The 25,298-nt window shown below is 41.9% G+C and overlaps 2 protein-coding genes and 2 pseudogenes across 3 annotated transcripts in view; 1 reads left to right on the top strand and 3 right to left on the bottom strand.

Moving 5' to 3' along the window:
* LOC105465893 (uncharacterized) overlaps positions 1-25,298 on the bottom strand; it is a 46,672-nt gene that overhangs the window by 15,627 nt on the left and 5,747 nt on the right. The window lies entirely within an intron of this gene.
* On the bottom strand, positions 1,754-9,868 carry LOC139361916 (N-lysine methyltransferase KMT5A pseudogene; annotated as a pseudogene).
* Positions 7,151-25,298, top strand: LOC139360809 (uncharacterized). Its single transcript, XM_071088869.1, has 6 exons — positions 7,151-7,185; positions 9,990-10,217; positions 10,579-10,777; positions 21,335-21,444; positions 23,825-24,030; positions 25,072-25,298. The coding sequence occupies exons 1-6, from the start codon at positions 7,151-7,153 to the stop codon at positions 25,296-25,298; spliced, it is 1,005 nt and encodes a 334-aa protein (XP_070944970.1).
* LOC139362098 (U4 spliceosomal RNA) lies at positions 11,000-11,128 on the bottom strand (annotated as a pseudogene).

The raw sequence follows: 25,298 nt of genomic DNA, 5'->3' as shown, positions 1-25,298 counted from the left end.
ATTGGTCAAGGAGTCCAGTTCTTCAAGAGAAAAACAAAGGGGAAAAATGGAGAAGTAAACTAGAGAGTAAAACACATCCCAGATAACTTTTTTTTTTTAAGGTAAGACTAATTGGAGTCTCTAAAGATATGCATTTGGGTGGTAAAACTTGTAAATGCAAAGAAGTGACTGATTACTATAAAAGTGAAGTCATTTTGGGGGAAGCGAGGGACTGTGATTGGAGAGGTCACATGGAAGGGGCGTACTGGAGCAAAGTTCCTGCTCTTTACCTGAGAGGCGGTGACATGGGAATGGGGTCAGGTTTCTTGGAAACACTGGAAGCCAGAGATGCCTTCAATTCTAAGGGATTGATAAGTTCAACTAAATAAAAATAGCACTTTGCATAAAAAGCATAGGCAAAATCAAAAGAAAACAAACTAGAGGAAAAAAACATGATAAAATATTAATCTAATTTAGAAAGAGCTCTTGGAAATCAAACAAGATGAAAATATCAATATTGAAATAGTAAAATGAACAAAGGATTTGAAGAGATAATTCACAAAAGAGGATAAACGGGCTGTTAAACATATGAAAGAAGGATCAGCATCACTCAAAAAAAACAGACCTGGCACGACAGCTCACACCTGTAATTCCAGCACTTTGGAAGGCTGAAGCAGAGTCCAGGAGTTCAAGAACAGCCTGGGAAATATGGTAAAACCCCTTCTCTACTAAAAACACAAAACTTAGCCGGGCATAGTGGCCTATACCTGTAGTCCCAGCTACTTGGGAGGCTGAGGCAGGAGGATTTATTGAGCCCAGGAGGTTGAGGCTGCAGTGAGTATGATTGTACCACTGCACTCCAGCCTGGGCAACAGAGGAAGACTCTCAAAAAATTAATTAAAAAGTATAAAAGAAAAAATAGAAATTTAAGCTACACTGCTTACCTCATAAACGATAGGCAAAACCCCAAAATTTGTCCACACAGTATCTCTAGTGAGGCTTTGGAATAAACAGGTATCATAACCACTGGTGGGGCTGAAGAATACAACCGGAGCAACTCCTGCAAAAGGCAACCTGGCAATATTTATCAAAATTATAAACGTACCTATATGTCCTGTGAGCCAAAAACTCCTCTCCTAAGAATTTATCCTATAGATTTACCTGCATGTGTGCAAAAGTTAAGTGTTTATAAGAGTATTCACGGAGGCATTGTTTAAAATGACAAAAGACTGGAAACTACATAATAACTTAAACAACTTATTTAAACTTAAATGTCCATCAATAGGGAACCATTAAGTAGATTATGGCACATCTATCCAGTGCAATACTATGCAGCTCTCTTTTAAAAATCAAGAACTCTCCATGTAGTGATATGGACATGTCTCCAAGATACATTGTTAAGGGGAAAAGCAAGACACAGCATACAGCAAGAAATACGCTACAATTTGCATTTTAAAAGGGGGGAAATGGCCAGGCGCGGTGGCTCACTCCTGTAATCCTAGCACTTTGGGAGGCTGAGGCGGGTGGATCACGAGGTCAGGAGATCAAGACTATTCTGGCTAACATGGTGAAACCCCGTCTCTACTAAAAATACAAAAAAATTAGCTGGGCGTGGTGGCAGGTGCCTGTAGTCCCAACTACTTGGGAGGCTGAGGCAGGCGAATAGCTTGAACCCGGGAGGCAGAGCTTGCAGTGAGCCAAGATAGCGCCACTGGACTCCAGCCTGGGCGACAAAGCGAGACTGTCTCAAAAAAAAAAAAAAAAAAAAAAAAAAAAAAAAACAAGGGAGGGGGGAGAAAAAGAATAGCGTCAAGTAATCTTCTACATATACATGAAGAAACCTTGGAAGGACACTTAAAAAGTTAGCATTGGGCATGTGTGCCTGCCTATATGCCAGTTACTCAGGAGGCTGAGGCAGGAGGATCGCTTGAACCCAGCAGTTTGAGTACAGTCTGGGCAACAGGGCAAGACCCCATCTCTTAAAAAAAAAGTTAAAGACAGTGGTTACAGGGGTAGGAACTTTGCAGATGGGGTCATGAATGAGATGAAGACTTCAGTACATTTTTTTTCCCTACTATGAACATTCTCCTAAACATGTGAATGTATTAAGTATTCAAAAAATTAAACACACTAAGGAAAAAAAACAAGTTGTCTACAAATTGGTACAATTCTCAACTATACAAACAATTTAAGTATTTAGTTTACTTTAAAAAGCTTTTCAATATTTAATGAAAGAAAATTTACAACATAGAATTCTACACTAAACTAAATGGTCAATTAAGTGTAGGTATAAAATGAAGCCACGTACTCAAAACTATTTTACTCACATGAAGTTCTGAGGAAGCCAATGAAAGAAAGGTATACGTCATCAGAATGAGGAATAATAAACTAGGAGAGAAATACACGCAGTGCAGGAAATGGGATGCGTTAGAAGAGAAGAAAAACCATGTATAGTACAATGCGAGGATTCCGAGGTTGGTGAAGATTATCTAGGCATCAGATCTAGAGTGCACAATCTAAATTAGAGTAGGGCACATGGCTATGGGAGAAATTTCTCCAGGAGGCCAGAAATTCCAAGTATCTTTGAACATACCAAAAGATTTACACAATAGAGAAGCATCTGTGGTTGAATTAGTGATAAGAAAACAAAGCAGACAGACAATTCAAAGGAAAACAAAAAAGTTGTTTAGAAAGGAAATGTAATTGTAATGTACGACATTCATTAGCTATTTTATTTTAAAATAAAATTTTATTTTTTTAAATAATTTTGTTTCAACTTTATGATGACAAATAATTCTCAAGTTTATTTCCTTATTTGTTTAAATACAAAGCTAAACCACAAACAGGTACAACCAAGATACTATCTCACATTTACACTCCTGTCGGATCCTCTTCTGCTGACCATTCACCAGGTTAGCAGGTGACTGGGGGAAGAGACTTTTTTAGGTAGCACTGTTGTGAGGCCCAGGGTGGGGTGGGGGAATCGAAGGTGAGGACAGACTCTCATACCTGCTTCCGTTCAGATTTACCTGGGACCACGGTGGGCAGGAGACACCAGGTCACGACTCCCGAGTCTCATTCAGTAAAAATGGGTCCTGTGTAGCTAGGCGCAGTGGCTCATGCCTGTAATCCCAGCACTTTGGGAGGCCAAGGCGGGAGGATCACGAGGTCAGGAGTTTGAGACCAGCCTGGTCAACATGGTGAAACCCCGTCTCTACTAAAAATACAAAAAATTAGCCAGGCATGGTGGCGCGCGCCTGTAGTCCCAGCAGGAGGCTGAGGCAGAAGAATCGCTTGAACCTGGGAGGTGGAGATTGCAGTGAGCCAAGACTATGCCACTATACTAGCCTGGGTGACAGGTAAGACTCTGCCCACCCCCTCCCCCCCAAAAAAAAGAATGGGTCCCGTGTAGGGAGGGTCGAGGCAGCCACCTACTCCTCCAGCCTTGACAATCCTGGTGAAAACCTTGGCCTTATCCTGGATTCCTGGGGGGCTCGGCCCTGCCCGCACACCTGGGTGCATAGTTCCGGTTGGGGGATGTGGGCTTGTGGACTCACCCCCAGCTCATGGCTACGATCTCACAGGAGGCGCGGGTGTCTGACAAACACGAGGCCTTGACAGCAGCTCTGGAACTTTCAACCCAGCAGGACGCGGGGAAAATTGGCAGGAGTGTTAGGTACGTAATTTCTGGTCCCACTACAAATCTCTAATTTTGATTAGAATAGAGTATCATCTCAATCTCTTCTACAAAAACAAAAGCAATGCCCACCCGCAAAGAGAAAACACAGCCACTTCACTCACTTCAAGACCTATGTACATGCAAGTTGTTTCCTGTGGTTTTTTCAATTATTATTTTTTAATATTTTCAGCATTCACATTTCTACAAAGAATTAGCCCAGTTTCAGGAAATTCTGCCTGGCAGGGAAGGCAAGCCACACTTTCCTCATACACGTCTGGTTTGACTTCACACCTTGATGCTTCCAGGTGCCCAGAAAAGAGGCAGTGGGTGGAGGAGGAAATCTATGCCGGCCCGTGCTCAGGGCCACGGGCTCACTAAGCTTTCGAGAAAGCACACTGAAGACAAGTTTACTGCCAAACCTTATAAAAATATATTCATACACTTCAAAGAGCGCCTGTCCAGATGTTAGGAGAACAAGAGCTTGGAGCCATCCCGTCCAAGCCTTTGGGAGACAGCGTCTTCCTCATACCTCATCGCGGGTGTGGGGGACACGTCCCAGCTCTTCCACTGGAGAGAGGAGACTCGCCTGGCGTTTGGCTCTAATCCTGTGCTGAGCTTTTTTTTTTTTTTCTTTTTTGTTGTTGTTTGTTTTTGAGACACTGTCTCACTCTGTCACCCAGGCTGGAGTGTAACAGCAGGATCTCAGCTCACTGCAGCCTCCACCTCCCGGGTTCAAGCAATTCTCCTGCCTCAGCTTCCCCAGTAGCTGGGATTACAGGCATATGCCACCACGCCTGGCTAATTTTTGTATTTTTAGTAGAGACAGGGTTTCACCATGTTGGCCAGGCTGGTCTCAATCTCCTGACCTCAAGTGATCCGCCTGCCTTGGCCTCCCGAAGTGCTGGGATTACAGGTGTAAGCCACCGCGCCTGGCCTGTATACTGAGTTTTTTTTGTTTTGTTTTTGTTTTTTGTTTTTTGAGACAGAGTCTCGCTCTGTCGCCCAGGCTGGAGTGCAGTGGCTTGATCTCTGCTCACTGTAAGCTCCGCCTCCCGGGTTCATGCCATTCTCCTGCCTCAGCCTCCCGGGTAGCTGGGACTACAGGTGCCCACCACCACGCCCGGCTAATTTTTTTGTATTTTTTTAGTAGAGACGGGGTTTTGCCGTGTTCGCCAGGATGGTCTCGATCTCCTGACCTCGTGATCCGCGCGCCTCGGCCTCCCAAAGTGCTGGGATTACAGGCCACCCCGCCCGGCCTATGCTGAGTTTTTGACTGCATGCATGGGAAGCACAAAACGTTCAACTTGTATTTAAAAAAAAAAAAAAGCACAAAAACAACTAGAATGTAAAAGTTTTGGTAACATAAAGCCATCTGTTTCAGCCCACCTTGGAAACCTGTAACATTCATTCATTCATTCAGTCAGTCATCTACTTAATTTGAGCTGGAGTCTCACTCTGCCTCCCAGGATGGAGTGCAGTGGCGTGATCTCAGCTACTGCAAAGATCCACGGAGATCCACCGTGGAGGGGTCCCGTGGTGTCGGTGATCTCCGTGAGGCTCCCGTGCTTTTCTACCACAAAGGCGCCACGGGAGAGCTGCCTCTGGTGTTTACACTCAGCCTTTGTCATCGATGAGGTCAGTCTTCACTCCTTCTTTCCTTCCTGCTTTCAATCAATTCATCTATTCTTTCCCTTTATTCAAACTGCAGCTCCGCTTTGCTCTTTCTGGAGCTCCTTCAGACAAGGTAGAAATCCGTGAGTTTGCAATTTTTCCTTGAGGTTTTTTTTCAGGGGCCTGTTTGCCCTTGATGGGCTATTTCAAGGCTTGCTTGGCGACAGCTGCATTGGTGGAATCACAAGACGAGGCTGGAGGTTTTGGAAGTTCTGCTGCTTCACATTTTTGGTTTGGAAAAGGTGCCACGGGTCCTCTCCTGGCGTCTTTGATCTTCTGTGCTTGGGCTTCGTGCTCCATGTTGCGTTTGTTTCCTGTGGATTCCAGCTAATGGCTTCCCCTGGCATTTGACTTTGTGACGTGTAACGGAGTTCTCCTCCTGAAGGCTGGAACGCATTCCAGAGTATCTGTCAGGCTCGCGTAGGAAAAGATGTTTGATTGCCACGACATACATTCTCCCCAACGTCGGTGCTGCACCTCCCTGGACCCCTCTGCTCCACTATCTGCAGGCCCGGGGCCATCACTGTCACCCCGCTGCTGCCTCCGCCGCAGGGGTCTTGGACATCTTCCTGCCTGGAGAGGGGGACCCCAGGGATGTGGGGGAGGGGCGCTCACGGCGCAGAGCTCTTTGGAGGGCTGTAGTGGGAGCCGACGTCCCCCTCCTGCCGCTAGGCCAGCAGGGCCCGACACACCCACCTCAGGATCATTTTCTTTTTAGTGACACATAAAATAATGATGTCTTAAAACGGATGGCAGGTTGATTGAATAAAATATCATAAACTAAACCTCATAAAATAAAAAAATTGGAATTTATTTTTATTTATTTATTCTAAAATCATAGAGACGATGTCTCCGTATGTTGCCCACACTGGTCTCAAACTCCCTGCCTCAAGCGATGCTCCCACCTCCACCTCCCAAAGTGCTGGGATTCCAGGCAGGAGCCACCGTGCATGGCCTTGAAATTTAAAAATATGAAAATGGACAGAGATAGTATATAACCATTTAAAAGAATATCTTTGAGGACTATTTAATGGAGACTTGCCAATAATTATAATATGGAACAAGTAGAAGGAACATAAAAACCATGTAGAGTACAATTCAATTTTGTTTAAATATATGTAGATTAGATGGAAATATACCAAAGTGTTAATGATGGTTATCTTAGTGTGGTCTTACAAGACTTTATCTCTGTATTTTCAAACTTTTCCTATGATGATTTATCTTATAATTGGATAGCCATTTTTATGACTATGATATCATCATTTTATGTATGAAATTATATAGTATTTAGTACATAGTCCATATTAAAACTGTCCCATTAATTAAAAGCTGTCCCATAAATATTAATTTAATGAAATTAAATTAAATGGTATAGTATCTAATACACTGTCCATATTAAAACTGTCCCAATGTTGTTAGAGTTTTTTTTTTTTTTTATACAAAATCCAATCAAGGATCACATATTTGTCATGTCTTGTTAGTCTCTTTTAATTTTGGATAATGTGGTGTTGTTTATCTTTCAGGATACTGACTTTTTTTTTCTTTTTTTTTGAGACAGAGTCTCACTCTGTCACCCAGGCTGGAGTGTAGTGGCGCCATCTAGACTCACTGCAACCTCCGCCTCCCAGGTTCAAGCGATTCTCCGGCCTCAGCCTCCCAATAGTTGGGATTACAGGTGCCCGCCACCATGCCTGGCTAATTTTTGTGTTATTAGTAGAGTTGGGGTTTCACTATGTTGTCAGGCTGGTCTCGAACTCCTGACCTCAAGCAATCCACCCCCCTGGGCCTCCCAAAGTGCTGGGATTACAAGCGTGAGCCACCATGCCCAGCAATACTGACATTTTTGAAGAGTCCAGGTCAGTTATCTTGTAAAATATCATATAATCTCGATTTGTCTAATTGTTTTCTCAATATTAAACATTTCTGGCAAGAAAACTATCTAGATGATACATCCCATTATGTCATATCTCATTACTGGTCATGTGAAGTTAGGTCACTTGATTAAGGAGGTGTTTGCCATATTTCTTTTTCTTATTAGTATTATTTTGAGACAGGGTCTCACTGTGTTGCTGTAGCTGGAGTGCAGTAGTACAGTCATAGCTCACTGTAACCTGGAACTCCTGGGCTCAAGTGATCTTCCCACCTCAGCCTGCTGAGTAGCTAGGACTATAGAGGTGTGTACAACCATGCCCAGTTAATTTTTTTTTTTTAAATATTGTTTTGTAGAGATGGGTCTTGCTGTTGCCCAGGCTGGTCTTGAACTCCTAGCCTCAAGCAATTATCCTTCCTACGCCTCCCAAAGTGGTGGGATTAACAGGCATGAGCCACCTCGCCTCGTCCATTTTCCTATTGTAGAGGACCTTTTCCCTTTATAATTAATACTTTGAGACTGTTAGACTAATCTGTTGCATAACAAAGTTTCACCTGATAGTTTTAGCATACGTTTATCATCCTTGCCTGAATTAATCACCATAGTGGGAGTTGTAAAATAGTAATTTTCTAATTCTAAGATTCATTTGGCTTTCATGAGCTGGCAACTGTTTCTAGAAATACATTATGGATTCATTGATTTTTTTTTTTTTTTTTTTTTTTTTTTTTTTTTTTTTTGAGACGGAGTCTTGCTCTGCCGCCCAGGTTGGAGTGCAGTGGCTGGATCTCAGCTCACTGCAAGCTCCGCCTCCCAGGTTTACGCCATTCTCCTGCCTCAGCCTCCCGAGTAGCTGGGACTACAGGCGCCCGCCACCTCGCCTGGCTAGCTTTTTGTATTTTTTAGTAGAGACAGGGTTTCACCAGGTTAGCCAGGTTGGTCTTGATCTCCTGACGTCGTGATCCGCTCATCTCGGCCTCCCAAAGTGCAGGGATTACAGGCTTGAGCCACCGCGCCCCGCCTGATTTATTTTTATTAAATGTGTTATAATTCACTGCCATCATTCTTCTTTTGAATGCTTAAAATTTTCCAAATCATCTTGTCAGGCAGGGTTCCTTTAGGCTGGCTCCCATATATATCATTTACCTTCCCAGTTGCTGAGCACGTGACTGCTTTGGCACGTTGTACTTCTGGGGGTCATTTTTTTCATGGAGCCCTGTTTTTTTAGTAAAATATGGTATTTTGAAACTAGAATCTGGGTGGCACACTGATACCTCCAAAGCAAAGCTACCATCACAGGATTCTTCCTCACCTTATTTCAGTGTTTGTGAAATAGTGAAATACATACTTGAAAGATCATCTCCCACAGCAAGAATCTGGTTCCCACATGGACATATGGTGGGGACCACCACACACTTGGGCCTGCTAGAGTGGGGAGTGGAGAGAGGAAAAGCATCAGGAAGAACAGCTAATGGATGCTGGGCTTAATACCTAGGTGATGGGATGATCTATACAGCAAACCACCATGGCACTTGTTTCCCTGTGTAACAAACCTCCACATCCTGCACATGTACCCCTGAACTTAAAAGTTGAAGAAAATAAAAGGGCAGGAAGCAACATTAATAGCAAATTAGAGATCAACTTAAAGGATCAGGAAGGGTCCCAGCAGGAAGCCGACTCCAACTCTTGTGACTGAATGTAGAATTTCATTGAAGAAATTAACAACAAAAAAGAACCTGGTCCCAATGACATTAGTATATTGATTCAAACTACAATACATATTAAGTAGTTTCAGAGTTACTACACTGATAGCATTGCCAACAATTAACCATGTAAATAAAGCCTAACATTTTTCCATATTTTTTGTCCCTTGACTATATTCCACTAAGCTTGTATAGTCTGAGTACTCTGCTAAAAAGTTATCTGAATTCTTTCCTTGTATCTATGTAATCAATTTGATATAGTGTTTTGATTATTAGTTTCTCTTTGTACATTCAATGACAGGATTTCCTTTGTTTCATTATTTTTATTTCATTTTAATTTTACATAATTGAATATATAAAATATTTACATGGTTCAAAATCAAAACTATATAAAAAAGGTATGCTCAGAAAAGTCTCATTTCCATACTTATTTCCTCCACCAATATCTACCCACCCCCTATCATTTATTTCTCGTTTATGGTTCCCGTGCATCTTTCTACAAAAATAAGTGTGTGTGTGTGTGTGTGTGTGTGTGTGTACATGTGTGGTTATTTCCCTTTCCATCTTAAATACAAGGTAGCACATTAGATATACTTTTTGTGACTCTTTATTGCCCCTTAAAACATCCTAGAAAGCACTTCATCTTTGTTAACAGCTATCTTCCTTTTTAATTTTTCAAAAATTGTTTTTATGGCTGTATTATGTAGATATACTATAGTTTATTCAGCCAGAGTTCTATGAGTGGACATATAGGTTTCCAAATTTGTTCTATCTGCAAATATTGTAGCAATGAACAACCTTCTGTACATATTCTTAGTTATTTTGTGAGGGTGTTTCCTCTGGAATAATTACTAGAAGTGGGGCCATTAGGTCAAAGGGTGAATGCTTATATAATTTTGTTAGATATTGCCAATTTTTCTTTCATAGGGACTGCTGATCACCATTTTTGAATGGCGGTTTAACTGGTATTGAATTCTAAGTTGAAGATAATACTCTCTTGTGTTTTCAGTTCTATTGCTGATGAGAAATCTGTTTCTTAGAGGTATGGCAGAAACTTATTCTCCATTTTATCTTCCCTTCTTTTTCCCAGGCACGTGGCTGACCTCTATTTCCCAGGCTCCCCAGCAATTAGGTATGGCCGGTGGGGCGTGCGCAGACACGAGGGAGACCATTTCTGGCCTAGCTTATTCCCCACCACCCACTTCCTGTGGGAAAGCAGAGCAATTCTGAAACCCATGTGGGTGCCGTCGGCTGGGTCCCTGAGGGGACAGCCACCTAGTGGCCTGAAATACCCACCCAGGCCTGCTACACAAGAGAAGTAAGTTCATATTGGATTTGACCCATTGCATTTTTTATCTTTTTAAAGCATTTTAGCCCATTTTACTTAATACAAAACTGTTCTAACTGGTTCTTTTTCCTATCCCTCTCCCTTACTTCTACTTCATAATTTTTATCTACTGCAAGACTTCATTCATCTTAAGAATTCTAAACATACTTATTTTATTGTCATTTCCAGGAATTCCAACTGCTAATTTCACTTTTAGTAAATTCGTGTCTTGCTTGAACAAATTTTCAACTCTACATCTATGTCTTCATGTATTTTAAACTTTTGCTTTGCAAGCTTACTTTGAGTAGGAGTTTTCGATTGCTGTATCTTTCCCCACTCTCTCTCTTCCCAGACAGCTTTCAGTCCCTCCACCTGGCCTCTCAGGACTTCTTCCAAACCAGGTCTCAAAACGCCACTTGGTGTTCCTGCTCAGTTGTGGTATCAGCGACACTGCGGATCCAGGCCCTGGGCCAAGAAAGCAGCATGGCTCAGCTTCTGGTTCTGAAGCTGCGTCTTTGTCTCTGAAACTTCCAGAAGCCCATTCCTTTCAGGTAAACCATCTTTTCCAGCCTTCTTTCTTAGGTTTGGGAGGGAGGGCACTGCAATCTCTGATTTCAGTGTAGCCAGTGTTTCTTAGAGGTATGGGAGAAACTTGGTTATTCTCCCAATTTACATTCCCTGGAGCTTGGCTCCAACTCCTTGGTCTCAGCTCATGTGGATACTTTTACATCCCCATCTTCTCTTTTTTTTAATGTTTTTAGTTTTAAGTTCAGCCTCCACAGAGTCTCAAAAATTGCCAGTGCCAACCATATTTCACCATGGCAGGGTACTGAGAAAAGTTTTCCATTAGGAAGTGTCTCAGATAAACTTCACTGGCTATGAAATGGCCACTGCACAAAGCTATATCCCCTTATTCTAAAAAACCTGAGTTCCTGGTTGCCTCTGCTGGAGAGGCCTGCAGCTTGAGCCTGCTTACCCCTTTGTATTTCAACTTACGTTCTAGGTAACTAGAATGACCATAGCCCAGTTATACTTATTTGGTTACCCTTTTTATATTATAACTACCTTTGCTAGGTGTTTGGAGCCTGAACCCCTGTGCCATCTTGACCAGATGTCTCAACTTAAATAATTGTTTTGCTCTCCTGCAGCTCCTGTATACATTTTGTAAGGTCCTCTTTACATAGTGAATGTACTTAATGCCACACACACATAGTATGCACTCAAGCTAACCATAGTTCTCAGAAGTCTTGGTATTGCCAGTTACGAAATGACTTCACTGTATCATTTGCCTGCTTTTAGTCTCATACAAGTATTAACTAGAGCACTGATGTATGAAATGTGGTATTTTGCATATACCCACATTATAGTTACTGTGATGGTTCAACCACCTTGTGATTCACCACGGCCCCTGGGCTTTTTCTGCCAAAAATAGGCACGACGCCAATCATTCTCCAATTTGAACCTCTTCCTTACAAAATTAATTCACCTTCATTTGATTTTATCCAGTATTTTATAAATACTGTACCCCATTAATATAGGTTATTTTGACTTCTGTCTCTAGTATTTCTCACAAACATACTAATATGCCACCAGTTATGGATTAAAACTGATTAAACAGAACGGTTCCCAGACTGACCTCTCGCGCTGGAACCATATCCTTGATAATGTCTCTGTGTCACCCTCTCACCATCTAACTGTGGTATCATGTGAGCTGATCTGTTTCCCCGGGTTGCTGTTGATTATGTCATTCATAATGAAATCAATAGCATGAGAAAGTGACGACTATGTCTCTTGCTTCCTCCAGATCCTTAAAATGTTCTTGAAAACAAATCAGGTTACACTGACACGATTCATTTTTCTATAAAGCTACCACGAATTTTTACTCAATGCCTTATGTTTGCTTATAAATTAGTATTCTGGTGATGTATATTTTCACATAACCTTCCCTGACAATGTGACTGTATTTTATTGACTGCAAATTCGACACATGTATTCACCTCGTCATCATTTTGATGGAAACAGATAATTAATACAAGTGTAAGGTTTAGAATTAAGGAGAAAGGAGTTGCATACCTTGTACTACTCATCCAGGTACTGAGTTTTAAGAACAATATCAATAAATAGAAATATATCTAAAAAATCAACAAATATGGGAATGGGATTAATAAGAGCGATAAAGGATTATAAGAACAGAAGTTATTCAGATACTTATGGGCTGACTGCTTAGCAAACATGCTTACAGAAGAGGTTTAAAAATAGTGGGGTTTTTTGTTTTTTTTGTTTTTTTTTTTTGAGATGGAGTCTCGCTCTGTCACCCAGGCTGGAGTGCAGTGGTGCGATCTCGGCTCACTGCAAGCTCTGCCTCCCGGGTTCACGCCATTCTCCTGCCTCAGCCTCCCTAGTAGCTGGGACTACAGGCGCCCGCCACCACACCTGGCTAATTTTTTTGTATTTTTTAGGAGAGACGGGGTTTCACCGTGTTAGCCAGGATCGTCTCGATCTCCTGACCTCATGATCCGCCTGCCTCGGCCTCCCAAAGTGCTGGGATTATAGGTGTGAGCCACTGTGCCCGGCCTAAAAAGAGTTTTTAAAAGAACAACTGAACTAGAGATTGCCTCCTGGTTCTCAATGACTATCATGTCCTTTAGCTTGCTTTCTTAAGCAAAATAAAGGGCTTAAGCATACAATGATCTGGAAAGTAGCCATCAGAAATCTGTGCTCAATAGTCCCTGAGACCCCACTCTCCATCCCTGGCTTCTGAATGTGGCTCCTTGTATGACTCAACCACCAGAGAGGTTATGACATTCTTCATGCTTTCTGAAACCATGGTTATTCATCATTGCTGAGAAACTGAACCAGACCAACCACCTAAAGGAGACCCTTTTTTCACCATCACACTGTCAGGGGTAGCCTGCCCAATCAGCCAAGGTCCAGTACTCCTATAAGTCTTTCATAACAGTATCCCAGACCTATGCCAGCTTGCCCCACTACCATTCTACCTGTTTTGTTTCCATTCTCTCAGGATTCAGAAATATAACATACACATTTCCTAAGATTGACTTTATAGCCATACAGTAGAATATTATTGAGTCTTAAAAGGAAATGAAATCCTGGCCGGGCATGGTGGCTCACGCCTGTAATCCCAACACTTTGGGAGGCCAAGGTGGGCAGATCACCTGTGGTCAGGAGTTTGAGACCAGCCTGGCCAACATGGCAAAACCCTGTCTCTACTAAAAATACAAAAAATAGCTGGGCATGGTGGCAGATGCCGGTAATTCCAGCTACTAGGGAGGCTGAGGCAGGAGAATCCCTTGAATTTGGGAGGCAGAGGTTGCAGTGAGCCGAGATCAGACCACTGCATTCCACCCTGGGTGACAGAGCAAGACTTCATCTCAAAAAAAAAGAAAAAAAAAAAAAAAAAAGAAATTCTGATACATGCTAAAGGTGGATGAATCCCCTAAGACATTATACTAAGTGAATAAGTAGACAGAAAATGATAAATATCATATGATTCCATATATATGAGGTACCCAGAGTAATCAAATTCATAGACAAAAAGTAAATAGTAGCCAGGAGCTAGGAGAAGGGGAGAATGGGGAGTTACTGTTTAATGGGTGCAGGTGTTCAGCACGGGATGAAAAAGTTCTGAAGATGCATAGATAGTAGTATCAGTTGCACAACAATGTGAATGAACTTAATGCCACTGACCTGTACACTTAAAAATGGTAAAGATGGTAAATTTTAGGTATATTTTACCACAGTGATTTGACCTGAGCAGCTCAGTCCTTCTATTCTGCCAGAAGGTGATGATGTTTTTCTTAGCTCCTGCTGTCTGCTTCAATGTCAGGCAAAAGCAATTTTGAAGAGACAGTTTTCTGGATACCTCTGGGACCTCAGGGCCTTTGAACTTGTGTCTCAGAAGACCATTCTGCCTGGGATGGTCTTCTTTCTTACACTCACGTAGCTTGCTCCCTCAACCGCCTCAAGTCTCTACTTAAATGAGACTTTTTTTTTTTTTTTTTTTTTTTAAGCATGAGACTAATGATGAGAGTTTAAGATAAGTTTGTTAGGCAGGCAGGGCTCTCAAACCAAATAACTCGACACACACACACACACGTTGCTTTTTAGTTTATAAAATATTTTATGGAAATTGCCTGATTCAAACTGTCTAAATCATGTTCTTGAACCTATATTCCATGAACAATGCTAAGATATTCAAGTGTTAAAGCTAAGTAATTTAAAAAAAAAAAAAAGGGTAACTGTGGTCTTTTCCCTAATTTGAGGTGAGGAGAAAGTGCCAACAGATGACAAATAAATATATTCACATTACCAAATACAGAAAACAAGCATATGGTCATCTTGAGAGATGCAGAAAAATCTTTGGACAAAATTCAACAACCATTCATGATAAAAACCTCTCAGCAAAGTAGGAAACTGATGGTTTCCTCAACCTGATAAGGAACATCTGTGAAAAATCTATAGCTGTGATTATACTTAAGTGTGAAAGACTGACCATTTTGCCCCTAAAATTGGAAACAAGGTAAGGATATCTGCCCTTACCACTTCTACTCAACATTTTAGGATATCCTAGCCCATTCAGTAAGGCAAGAAAATAAAAGAAAGGCATACAGATTAGAAAGGATAAGATAAAACTATTTGTAGATGACATTTATGTATATTGATAATCCTAAGGTACTTACAAAAAATCTACTGGAATTAATAAATGAATTTAGTAAGACCACAGGTCAATTTTTATAACCACATTGGTATATATAGCAACAAAACTGAAAAATGAAGGAAAATACATCATTTCCAATAGACTCAAAAACATAAAATAAGAATAAATTTTTATAAATTTATAAATTTTTACAAAATGTCAATGCTAAAAGCTACAAAACACTGCCAAAGAAAACTAAAGACCTTAATAGAGATATGCCATGTTCATGGATAAGAAGATTAATATTATTAACATGTCATCCTCCCCAGATTAGTTGATTCAATGTAGTTCTGATCAAAATCCAGGCCTTTTTCTTTTTTAAAGATATTGACAAGCTGATGCTAAAATGTATATGAAAACACAAAGGGTCAGAATAGTCAAAAACAAAGTTGGACGACTTACACTACCTGATTTCAAGACTTACAAATTACAGAACTCAAGACAATGAGCTTAAGAACAAACAGGTTGACAGAAGAGAGTTCAAACCAGTCCACTTGATTTATAAGAAAGTACCAATGCAATTCAATGCAGGAAAGGAAAGTCGTTTCAAAACATTGTGCTGGACTAACTGGATAACCGTATGAAAAAAAAAAAAAGGACCTTAACCCCACTTCACATCATTAACACAAATTAACTCAGGCGAGATCACAGGCCTAACTATAAAATGTAAGACTCTACAAGGAAAACAAAGGAGAATATGTTTGCAACCTTGGAGCAAAGAAGTCTCAAACAAAACACAAAAAGCACCAAATATAAAAGAAAAAAAATTGATAAAGTGAAGTCATTAAAATTAGATTCTTCTGTTCATCATAAGAAAATGAAAAGGCAATAACAGACTGGGAGAAAATGCTTACAACACATGTATCTAACAAAAGACTTGTGCCCAGACTACCAGACTACATATATAAAGAGTGCCTACAAATGAATAGCAAAAAGTCAAACTACTCAAACAAAAATGGGCAAAACACTTGAAAAGACATTCCAAAAAGAATATGTACAAATGGTCAATAGCACACAAAAAGGTACTCAACATCATTAGTTATCAGGATAAAGCTAATTAAAATGACAATGACATACAATTTCATCAGAATGACTAAAATCAGAAAGACCAACAATACCAAATATTAGAAAAGATGTAGAGTAACGAGAACTCTCATACACTGCTGTTTGAGGTGTAAAATGGTATATCCCCTTGGAAAATAGTGTGGCATTTCAACATACGCTTATCCTATGATCCAGTACTTCTACTGCTAGATATTTACCTAGGAGTAATTAAAACATGTTGGCCAGGCGTAGAGGCTCACGCCTGTAATCCCAACACTTTGGGAGGCCAAGGTGGGCGGATCACTTGAGGTCAGGAGTTCAAGATCAGCCTGGTCAACATTGTGAAACCATGTCTCTCCCAAAAATACAAAAATTAGCCGAGCATGGTGGCGTGCACCTGTAATCCCAGCTACTTAGGAGGCTGAGGCAAGGGATTCACTGGAGCCTGGGAGGTGGAGGTTGCAGTGAGCCGAGAATGTGCCATTACACTCCAGCCTGGGTGACAGAGTGAGACTCCATCTCAAAAACAAAACAAAACATGTCCACAAGACTTGTATAAGGTTCGGCAAGTATTTATTAGATATGAGATTAAAAACACAAACCATAAAAGAAATCAACAACTTAGGCTTCATCAAAATTTAAAACTTTTTTTTTCTTTAAAAGGCACCATTAGGGAAAACGTCATGGGTTTGGGGAAAATATTTTCAAACTATATATTTGTTTTTCATTTTTTTATTTTTCGAGACAGAGTTTCGCCCTATCTCCCAAGCTGGAGTGCAGTGGTGCGATCCTGGCTCACTGCAACCTCCACCTCCCGGGTTCTTCTTCTGCCTCAGCCTCCAGAGTAGGCAATTCTTCTGCCTCAGCCTCCAGAGTAGCTGCAATTACAGGCGCATGCCATCACGCCCACCTAATTTTTGTATTTTTAGTAGAGACGGGGTTTCGCCATGTTGGCCAGGCTGATCTTGAACTCCTGACCTCAGGTGATCTGCTGGCCTCGGCCTCCCAAAGTGCTGGGATTACAGGTGTGAGCCACTGCGCCCAGCCCCAAACCATATATTTGATACAGAAATTGCATCTAGATATATATCTTAAAATTCTTGAACCTCAGTAAGAGGGTGGTGAGAAATAACCCAATTTAAAAATGGGGCAGCACTTTGGGAGGCTGAGGCAGACGGATCACGAGGTCAGGAGATCGAGACCATCCTGGCGAACACGGTGAAACCCCGTCTCTACTAAAAATACAAAAAAAAACTAGCTGAGCATGGTGATGGGCGCCTGTAGTCCCAGCTGCTCGGGAGGCTGAGGCAGGAGAATGGCGTGAGTCCAGGAGGCGGAGGTTGCAGTGAGCCGAGGTCGCGCCACTGCACTCCAACCTGGGCGATAGAGCCAGACTCCATCTCAAAAAAAAAAAAGGGGCAAAAGGTGTAACTAGACATGTCGTCGAAGATGATATATATCTATAACAATATCAATATAGATCAAATATCCAATAAAAAAGAAGACATACAAGTAACTAATAAGCACATGAAAAGGAACTCAACATCATTAGTCATTAGGGAAATGCAAATTAAAACTGCAATGAGACACCATTATATACCCTTTGGAATATCTATAATAAGAACGAGTAACAATTTCAAATGTCAGCAAGAATGTAGAGAACCCTCAAACACTGTTAGTGGGACTCTAACACTGTACAGCCGCTTTTGGAAAATAGTTTGGCAGTTTCTTAAAAAGTTAAACATAAACTTACCACATGACTCCACAATTATACCCATACAAATCTACTCAAGAGAAATGTAAATAAGGTCTATATTAACACTTGTAGATAGCAACATTACCTCGTTCATAGCATCATTATTCATAACAGCCAAGCCCTGGGAACAATTCAAATGTTCATCAACTGCTGAGTGGATAAATAAAATGTAGTATATTTATAAAACTGTATGCTATTCAACAATACAAAGCAGCAAGCTACTGATCCACGCTGCAACACGGATGAACCTCAAAAATGTTGTGCTAAGTGAGAGATGCCTGACACAAAAAACTATATAATCCAAGATTCCTCTAATTTGAAATTTCCCAGACAAGGCAAGAGACAGAAGTTCAATGGTTGTCTGGGGCTAGAGGTGGGAACTGATTGTATACTGGCAGAGAGAAATTTGGGGGTGACAAAAAGTCAAAAACTGGGTTATGGTGATGGCTGCACAAACCTATCAATTACTAAAAACCACAGAATTGTACATAATGAACAGGTTTTATGGCATATAAATTATACCTCAATAAAGCTGTTTTTTAAAAAAGACATACAAGAATATTCATAGCAGCTATTTTTTTTAACAATTTTTTTTTTTTTTTTGAGACAGGGTCTCGCTGTTTCGCCCAGGCTGGAGTGCGGTGGCACGATCTCAGCTTACTGCAACCTCTGCCTCCCAGGTTCACGTAATTCTCATGCCTCAGCCTCCCTAGCAGCTGGGATTACAGGTGCCTGCCATGATACCCAGCTAATAACAATTTTTTTTTTAAGGTACAGAATCTTGCTATGTTGCCCAGGCTGGTCTCGAAATCCTGGACTCAAGTGATCTTCCCACCTTGACTTCCCAAAGTGCTGCTATGACAGGTATAAGCTGCCATGCTCAGCCATGGCAGCTTTATTCACAATAGCCCAAAACTGGAAACAACCCAAGTGATCATCAAAGGAGAATGGCTAAATTAGAGTATATTCAAAGAATGTAATATTAGTTACCAATAAAGAATTACAGAGTCACGCATGTATAAATCTCAAAAGCATTATGTTGAACAAAAGCAGCCACTTTTGTTTGTCTACTATGTATCACAATCCATTTATATGAAGTTGAACAACAGACAATGCTCATTTATGGTGCTGGAAATCAGAACAGCAAGTGCCTCTGGACTGATTGCAAAGTAGCATGAGAGAACTGCCTGAAGCATGAAAATGTTCTGTGTCTTGACAGGAATGTTGTTTACATAGGTGCATACATTTATCAAAACTAAACACTTAAGATCTGTGCATTTTACTGTATGTACCTCGAAAATTTTTAAATACTTAAAAATGCCCCCCAAAAGACATACTACTGGACAAATTCAGCATCAATTAATCACATGAATTTTCAGGAGGTACAGCAGTGTGCGTTTCTGTTGCCCATGTCAAATAGTTAATATAAATGGCTAAGAGTTTGATACTCATTTTTAAATGTTTTAATTATGTCATGATACAAACAAAAATACATTTAACATATGTAAATAATGCAACAGAATCAAACTCATTGTATATTAATTCACTTATTTACTCCAAAAACTTTTAAGGAGGATGAAAAATGTATTCCAGGCATCAAAGTTCAAATTATGACTTAATCACATATACAATACTGATGTTTCAATTTTTAAAAATTTAATTGTCAACCGGGCACTGTGGCTCACGCCTGTAATCCCAGCACTTTGGGAAGCTGAGGCAGGTGGATTGCCTGAGGTCGGGAGTTCAAGACCAGCCTGACCAATATGGAGAAACCCCACCTCTACTAAAAATACAAAAAAATTAGGTGGGCATGGTGGTGCATGCCTGTAATACCAGCTACTTTGGAGGCTGAGGTAGGAGAATCACTTGAACCTGGCAGGTGAAGGTTATGGTGAGACGAGATCGCGCCATTGTACTCCAGCCTGGGCAACAAGAGCAAAACTCCGTTTCAAAAAAAAAAAAAAATTAGCCGAGCATAGAGGCAGGCACCTGTAATCCCAGTTACTCAGGAGGCCAAGGCAGGAGAATCACTTGAACCTGGGAGGTGAAGGTTGTGGTGAGCTGAGATCGCGCCATTGCACTCCAGCCTGGGCTACAAGAGCGAAACTCCATCTCAACAACAACAACAACAACAACCAAAAAGACGAAGAGGAAGAAAATTAGGTGGGTGTGGTGGCAGGCACCTGTAATCCCAGCTACTTGGGAGGCTGAGGCAGGAGAATCACTTAAACCTGAGAGGTGGGAGGTTGCATTGAGCCGAGAACACACCACTGCATTCCAGCCTGGTCAACAAGAGTGAAATTCAGTCTCAAAAAAAAAAAAAAAGAAATTGTTTGAGTGTACCTTTCAGAATAAAGTTTACTTAATATCAGGTTCTTGGTCTGCTGGTGAGAGGAAAGAAGTATTAGAGAACCTAACAGTCTCAGACTCATGAAACAAAAACAAGCTTGGCAGCAATCAGGTCCAGCAGGTTCCAGACTCACCGAATAGTCATTTCAGGCCTCCACCGCCGGCTCCAGCTCCCAAGCCACTGGAAGATGGGTGCCAGGAGGAAAGGCTAAACTTTGTGGACACACCCTGAGGAAGGCTGCTGCCTGGTCCGTGACACCTACTGTGACAGAGGACTCAGGCCAGGAGGAAAGGAGCACCACCACCACGGGCAGCTTGCCCATCCTTCTGTCACTTCCTTTCCATTCCCCTAGGTCCCCTTAGAGTGACCCTCAGAGTTGGCTCTACACCAGCCCTGGAGGCGTGATGCGAATGAGGCATGACCCTGCTCCCTGGAGTTGTCTACAGACCACACTACCCAGTGTCTGGGAGGGCACAATGTCAGGGCACTTCCTATACTCCTGGGGCATTTAAGGAGGGTTTAAAATGTTCACGCCTTTTGACCCAGTGGCTGCACTCTGGTAATTCATCATCAGAAAATAATCTGGGTTGAAGGAAATAATTACGGCGTAAATTCGGCATACTTGTAATAGCCCACAGTACACCCTCCCCTGTCTCCAAAAGAATCAAAACAACTTAATGTCTAAACATTAGGGAATGAGTCAAATGAATTATGAGACAGTCATAAGATGGACTACCACCTGCAGCCATGAAAGATAAAATTTGTTATTATTGAGAGAAAAACTAGGTAACAGGAAAATGCTGATGGTATTATGTTAAATGACAGATGCAAGATAAAGCTGTGTGTAGCAGGGCTTCTCACAGGGGGATGAGATGGGATCCTGCTGATCCCTGAACCGGTGTTACTGAGGGGAGCCTGCTGTTGTCCTTAGATGGTCTTACGTTAAGGGAGATACGAGGATGCAAACCAGTGGTACATCCCAATATTAGGGAAATAGGAAAAATGTATGGAAACAGGAAAAATGTAGGAAATAGACACAGTGGTACATCCTAATATCAGGGAAATAGGAAAAATTGTATGTATAGTCACAGATCAGAGGTAATTAATGCCAGCCCACCGTAACTGGTAAGGTGGTGGCCTCGGGGACTAAGACTTCTGAAATTTGAATATGGATCTTGTTAAAAGACAGATTCTGATTCAATATGTCTGGGGCGAGCCTGAGATTTTGCATTTCTAACAAGCTCCCAGGTGATGCCATGCTGCCAGCGCACAGGCCACGCCACGGATGGAGCAAGCCTGAAGAGGACACGTATCCTGGAGGGGTAGAACCCGATGACACGAACAGCAACTGGTTGGTGACAATAGAGGTACATGTTTACTTTTTACAAATTTGTATCTTCCACAATACAAATTTGTTGCTTTCATGGTAAGAAAGAAAACTTTCCACATTGAAAACCTTTGACTCGGTAATTATTTTTACAGGAATCCATCTCAAATAATGTGAAATGGGCTCCAAGGTTTATGTGCATTCAAATTGGAATGATGTACAACATCAAAAAATGAGCAACGACTTAGTTCTCTAATATTTTAAGAGAATGGCTAAAAAAGACTAAAACAGCATGCAGTCATTAAAAATATTTATAAAGACATAGGGGAATACAATGATATTTTTTATTTAAAAAAAAAATTTTAATAGCTTTAGGTGTACAAGTGGGTTTGTTACATAGATGAACTGTATAGTGGTAAAGTCTAGGATTTTAGAGTGCTCATCACCCAGATAGTGTACATTGTACCTAATAGGTTGTTTTTCATCCCTCATCCCCTTCCCATCCTCCCCTTCTGAGTCTCCATAGTCCATTATATCACTCTGTATGCCTCTGTGTACCCATAGCTTAGCTTCCACTTACTTATAAGTGAGAACATACGGCATTTCGTTTTCGATTCCTGAGTTACTTCACTTAGAATAATGGCCTTCATGGGCGTGGTAGCTCACACCTGTAATCCCAGTACTTTGGGAGGCCGAGGCGGATGGATCACCTGAAGTCAGGAGTTCGAGACCAGCCTGGCCAACATGGTGAAACCCTGCTCTACAAAAATTATCTGGACATGATGGCGGGTGCCTGCAATCCCAGTTACTCGCGAGGCTGAGGCAGGAGAATCGCTTGGGAGGTGGAGGTTACAGTGAGCCGACATTGGGCCACTGCATTCCAGCCTGGGTGACTGAGCAAGACTCCATCTCAAAAAAAAAAAAAAAGAATAATGGTCTTCAGTTCCATCCAAGTTGCTGCAAAAGACATTATTTTGTTCTTTTTATAGCTGACTAGTATTCCATGGTGTGTGTGTGTATATATGTGATGTGTGTATATATATATCACATTTTCTTTATCCACTCATTGGTTGATGGACACTTAGGCTGATTCCATATCTTTGCAATTGTGAATTGTGCTATGATAAACATATGCATGCAGGTATGTTTTTGATATCATCATAATGATAAATTGTAATCATAGTATGGCAACTATGTTAAAATTCTAACATAAAATGAATTGTTTATAAAATGTTAAAATTTTTTAAATTTCTAAAAAACCAAAGTAAAACAAAATAGAAAGGAAATATACCCAAATGTCAATGCCTTCAGATCCTTGGATTGCGGGTCATAAAAGACTCCTCCCTTTAAACCTTTCAGAATACAGTAAAGTTGAAGGCAGGCAGGATCAGGAGGCAAGGGCAGCAGTGGAAAGCCGCAGAGGACATGGGAAGAAGAGAAAACCTCGCAGGGGTTGAGCAGGAGAGTGCAGGCTTGGGGCCCATCCACTGAGGATGCGGTGAGGGTGTGGTGGGTATAGACTTCTCACCAGAACACCCGGCTGGAGCGCAGGAGAAGGACGAAGGGTTAGGTGAAGGTAGAATGGACTCTGAAGCTTTGGGTCTGCACCTGGGGCAGGAGGGAGAATCCAAAGCCTACTGCCTGTCTTCTTCCCACCTGTCCCTGCTGGAGGGGACTGGGCAAGGGCTATCAACGGGGGGGACCTCTGCCCTGCTGCTTGGAGGGGAATCACTGGCCCTCCATTCAGCTTCCCTGGACACCATGGATGCCTTCAGCTTCCCAGGAACACCTTAGCTATCAATCTCTAAAGTGCTCCCTCCTCAGAATTACTTATGGGCATAAAGAATCAGAACTCATGTTACCTCTCTGATAAAGTAAAATGAAGGTCCTTCCATGTTCTCATTTCTGGCCTGAACCTGGGTTCACTTCTGTACCTCTCCTGACATGCAGCCAAAAGGCAATAGAAACAAATGTAAACAAAGAGAAACCTGCATTGCTAGTTTAAAGATCAAACCAGATGGTCCTTTTAAGAACTACAAAATATTAAATAAACACTAGTTAACAGCATCTATATTACTTTTCCAAGTTAAAGAGTAAGCCTTTCAATGTATCTGTTCTATGATTTTACTACTAAGGTGCAAGTCAGGCATTGTACTTCACTGTGTCTCTGTCAGGCTTTCATAAAATGTTGTTAGCCCCTCACAACATTCCTATTAGATATGCTTATTCCCAGGTGACAGAAGAGGCACTGGCTGCCCAGAAGACCTAGCCTTAAACCCCTGCCAGGCAGTGGCACAGCTGAGGCTGGGACTCCTGTGTCGCAGCTAACACCAGTCCGCTCTCTCGTAAGGGAGTGGAGTTTGTATCCACGCGAATGCTAGGGGATTCCAACTCCTTTCCACAGTCAGTCACAGATTAAAAAAGGAGATTTTAATCCCCGAACAACAAAGCCAAAGCCTTGGTTCAAAGCCACAAGCTGTGGCCCAGTTCTCACCAATTCCAAGGCTGCTGCTGCACCAAACACCCTGTTAGCATTTGTCATGGAGAACATTTCCCTATGGCCACGTGGCAACCCAGATGAGCAGCCCATGGCTCACTCCACGGACAGAGGTCAGAGCTCAGATGCATTTCTTCCCTGTGGTCTTTCTTCTAACATTATGTGGGGGAAATTCTCCCCAGTAAAACTGAAAGTAAAGGAAGCAGGGCTCTAACAACAACAACAACAATAATAGCTAACTCACAGTCCATCCTGCTCCATGCCAGGCACTGCTACAAGCACTTGACGTGCCAGTGAATCCTCGCAGCCCTAGGACATAGGTACTGTTATTACTCCTAGCTTACACAGGGGAAACTGAGGGACAAAGAGGTTTTAAAAAATGAGGTCATACAGGTGGTGGAAGAACCAGAAATGAAGCCCAGGGATCTGGCTGAGTCCATACTCAGACTGCTCGGCCTCTCCCTGTTGGCTCTGGCTAATAACCAATTACCCCACTCTTCCTTGACACGGGGGTTCATCATCACCTGAGGGAACACACACCCACAAACCTGATTCCAGAGTTATCCAGAAAGGATCCCCTCAAGCAGCGGGTTCGGCATTCATAAAACTTGTGGGCCTCTGAACTCACTTTTTTTTTCTTTCTCTCTCTTTTTTTTTTTTTTTTTTTTTGAGACAGAATCTCGCTCTGTCGCCCAGGCTGGAGTGCAGTGGCATGATCTCAGCTCACTGCAACCTCCGCCTCCCCGTTCAAGCAATTCTTCTGCTTCAGCCTCCCAAGTAGCTGGGACTACAGGTGAGCGCCAACACGCCTGGCTAATTTTTTTTTTTTTTTTTTTTTTTGTATTTTTAGTAGAGACAGGGTTTCACTGTGTTAGCCAGGATGGTCTACATTTCCTGACCTCATGATCCACCCACCTCAGCCTCCCAAAGTGCTGAGATTACAGGTGTGAGCCACCACGCCCGGTCTGAACTCACTTCTTTTGGCCAAAACAAGTTGTTCCACTTGGAGACTTTGTTTATTCTATATCCGTTTACACACACACCTAGACTGACAACTCGAGTGACAAAGGCCCATAACAGCACCTCAGATTTCCTCAAAGCCACCCAACAAGGTTCACTTTTGTGCCATTTCCTCTTTTCGTTCTCCTCCACAGCACACACACAGGGGAAGAAAATGCAGAACTCACGGGAAGGAAACAAAGATCTAAAGAGAAACTTCAACGGTCGTGAAACTCCAGCTATTCACAGAGGCGGGAATGTTTGCCCCATGACCCTTAACCGAAAGTCTGAAGGCAAGGAAATTAAGCCACCCTTGGACTTCTGCCACAGAAACCCCTTGAAGGCTGCACTATGCGGGCGCCTCAGCTCCTCATCCCTGTAG

This window comes from Macaca nemestrina, chromosome 2 (assembly GCF_043159975.1).
Source record: "Macaca nemestrina isolate mMacNem1 chromosome 2, mMacNem.hap1, whole genome shotgun sequence".
Classification (NCBI taxonomy): domain Eukaryota; kingdom Metazoa; phylum Chordata; class Mammalia; order Primates; family Cercopithecidae; genus Macaca; species Macaca nemestrina.
This window is presented reverse-complemented; position numbering and strand designations above follow the sequence as displayed.

Coding starts and splice junctions, on each gene's coding strand:
- LOC139360809 (XM_071088869.1), top strand. CDS start 7,151: ATGCCCAGCAATACTGACATTTTTGAAGAGTCCAG. Junction 10,218..10,578: donor AGGCCTGCTACACAAGAGAA/GTAAGTTCATAT, acceptor CTCTCTTCCCAG/ACAGCTTTCAGTCCCTCCAC. Junction 24,031..25,071: donor GGCTCACTCCACGGACAGAG/GTCAGAGCTCAG, acceptor TCTCCTCCACAG/CACACACACAGGGGAAGAAA.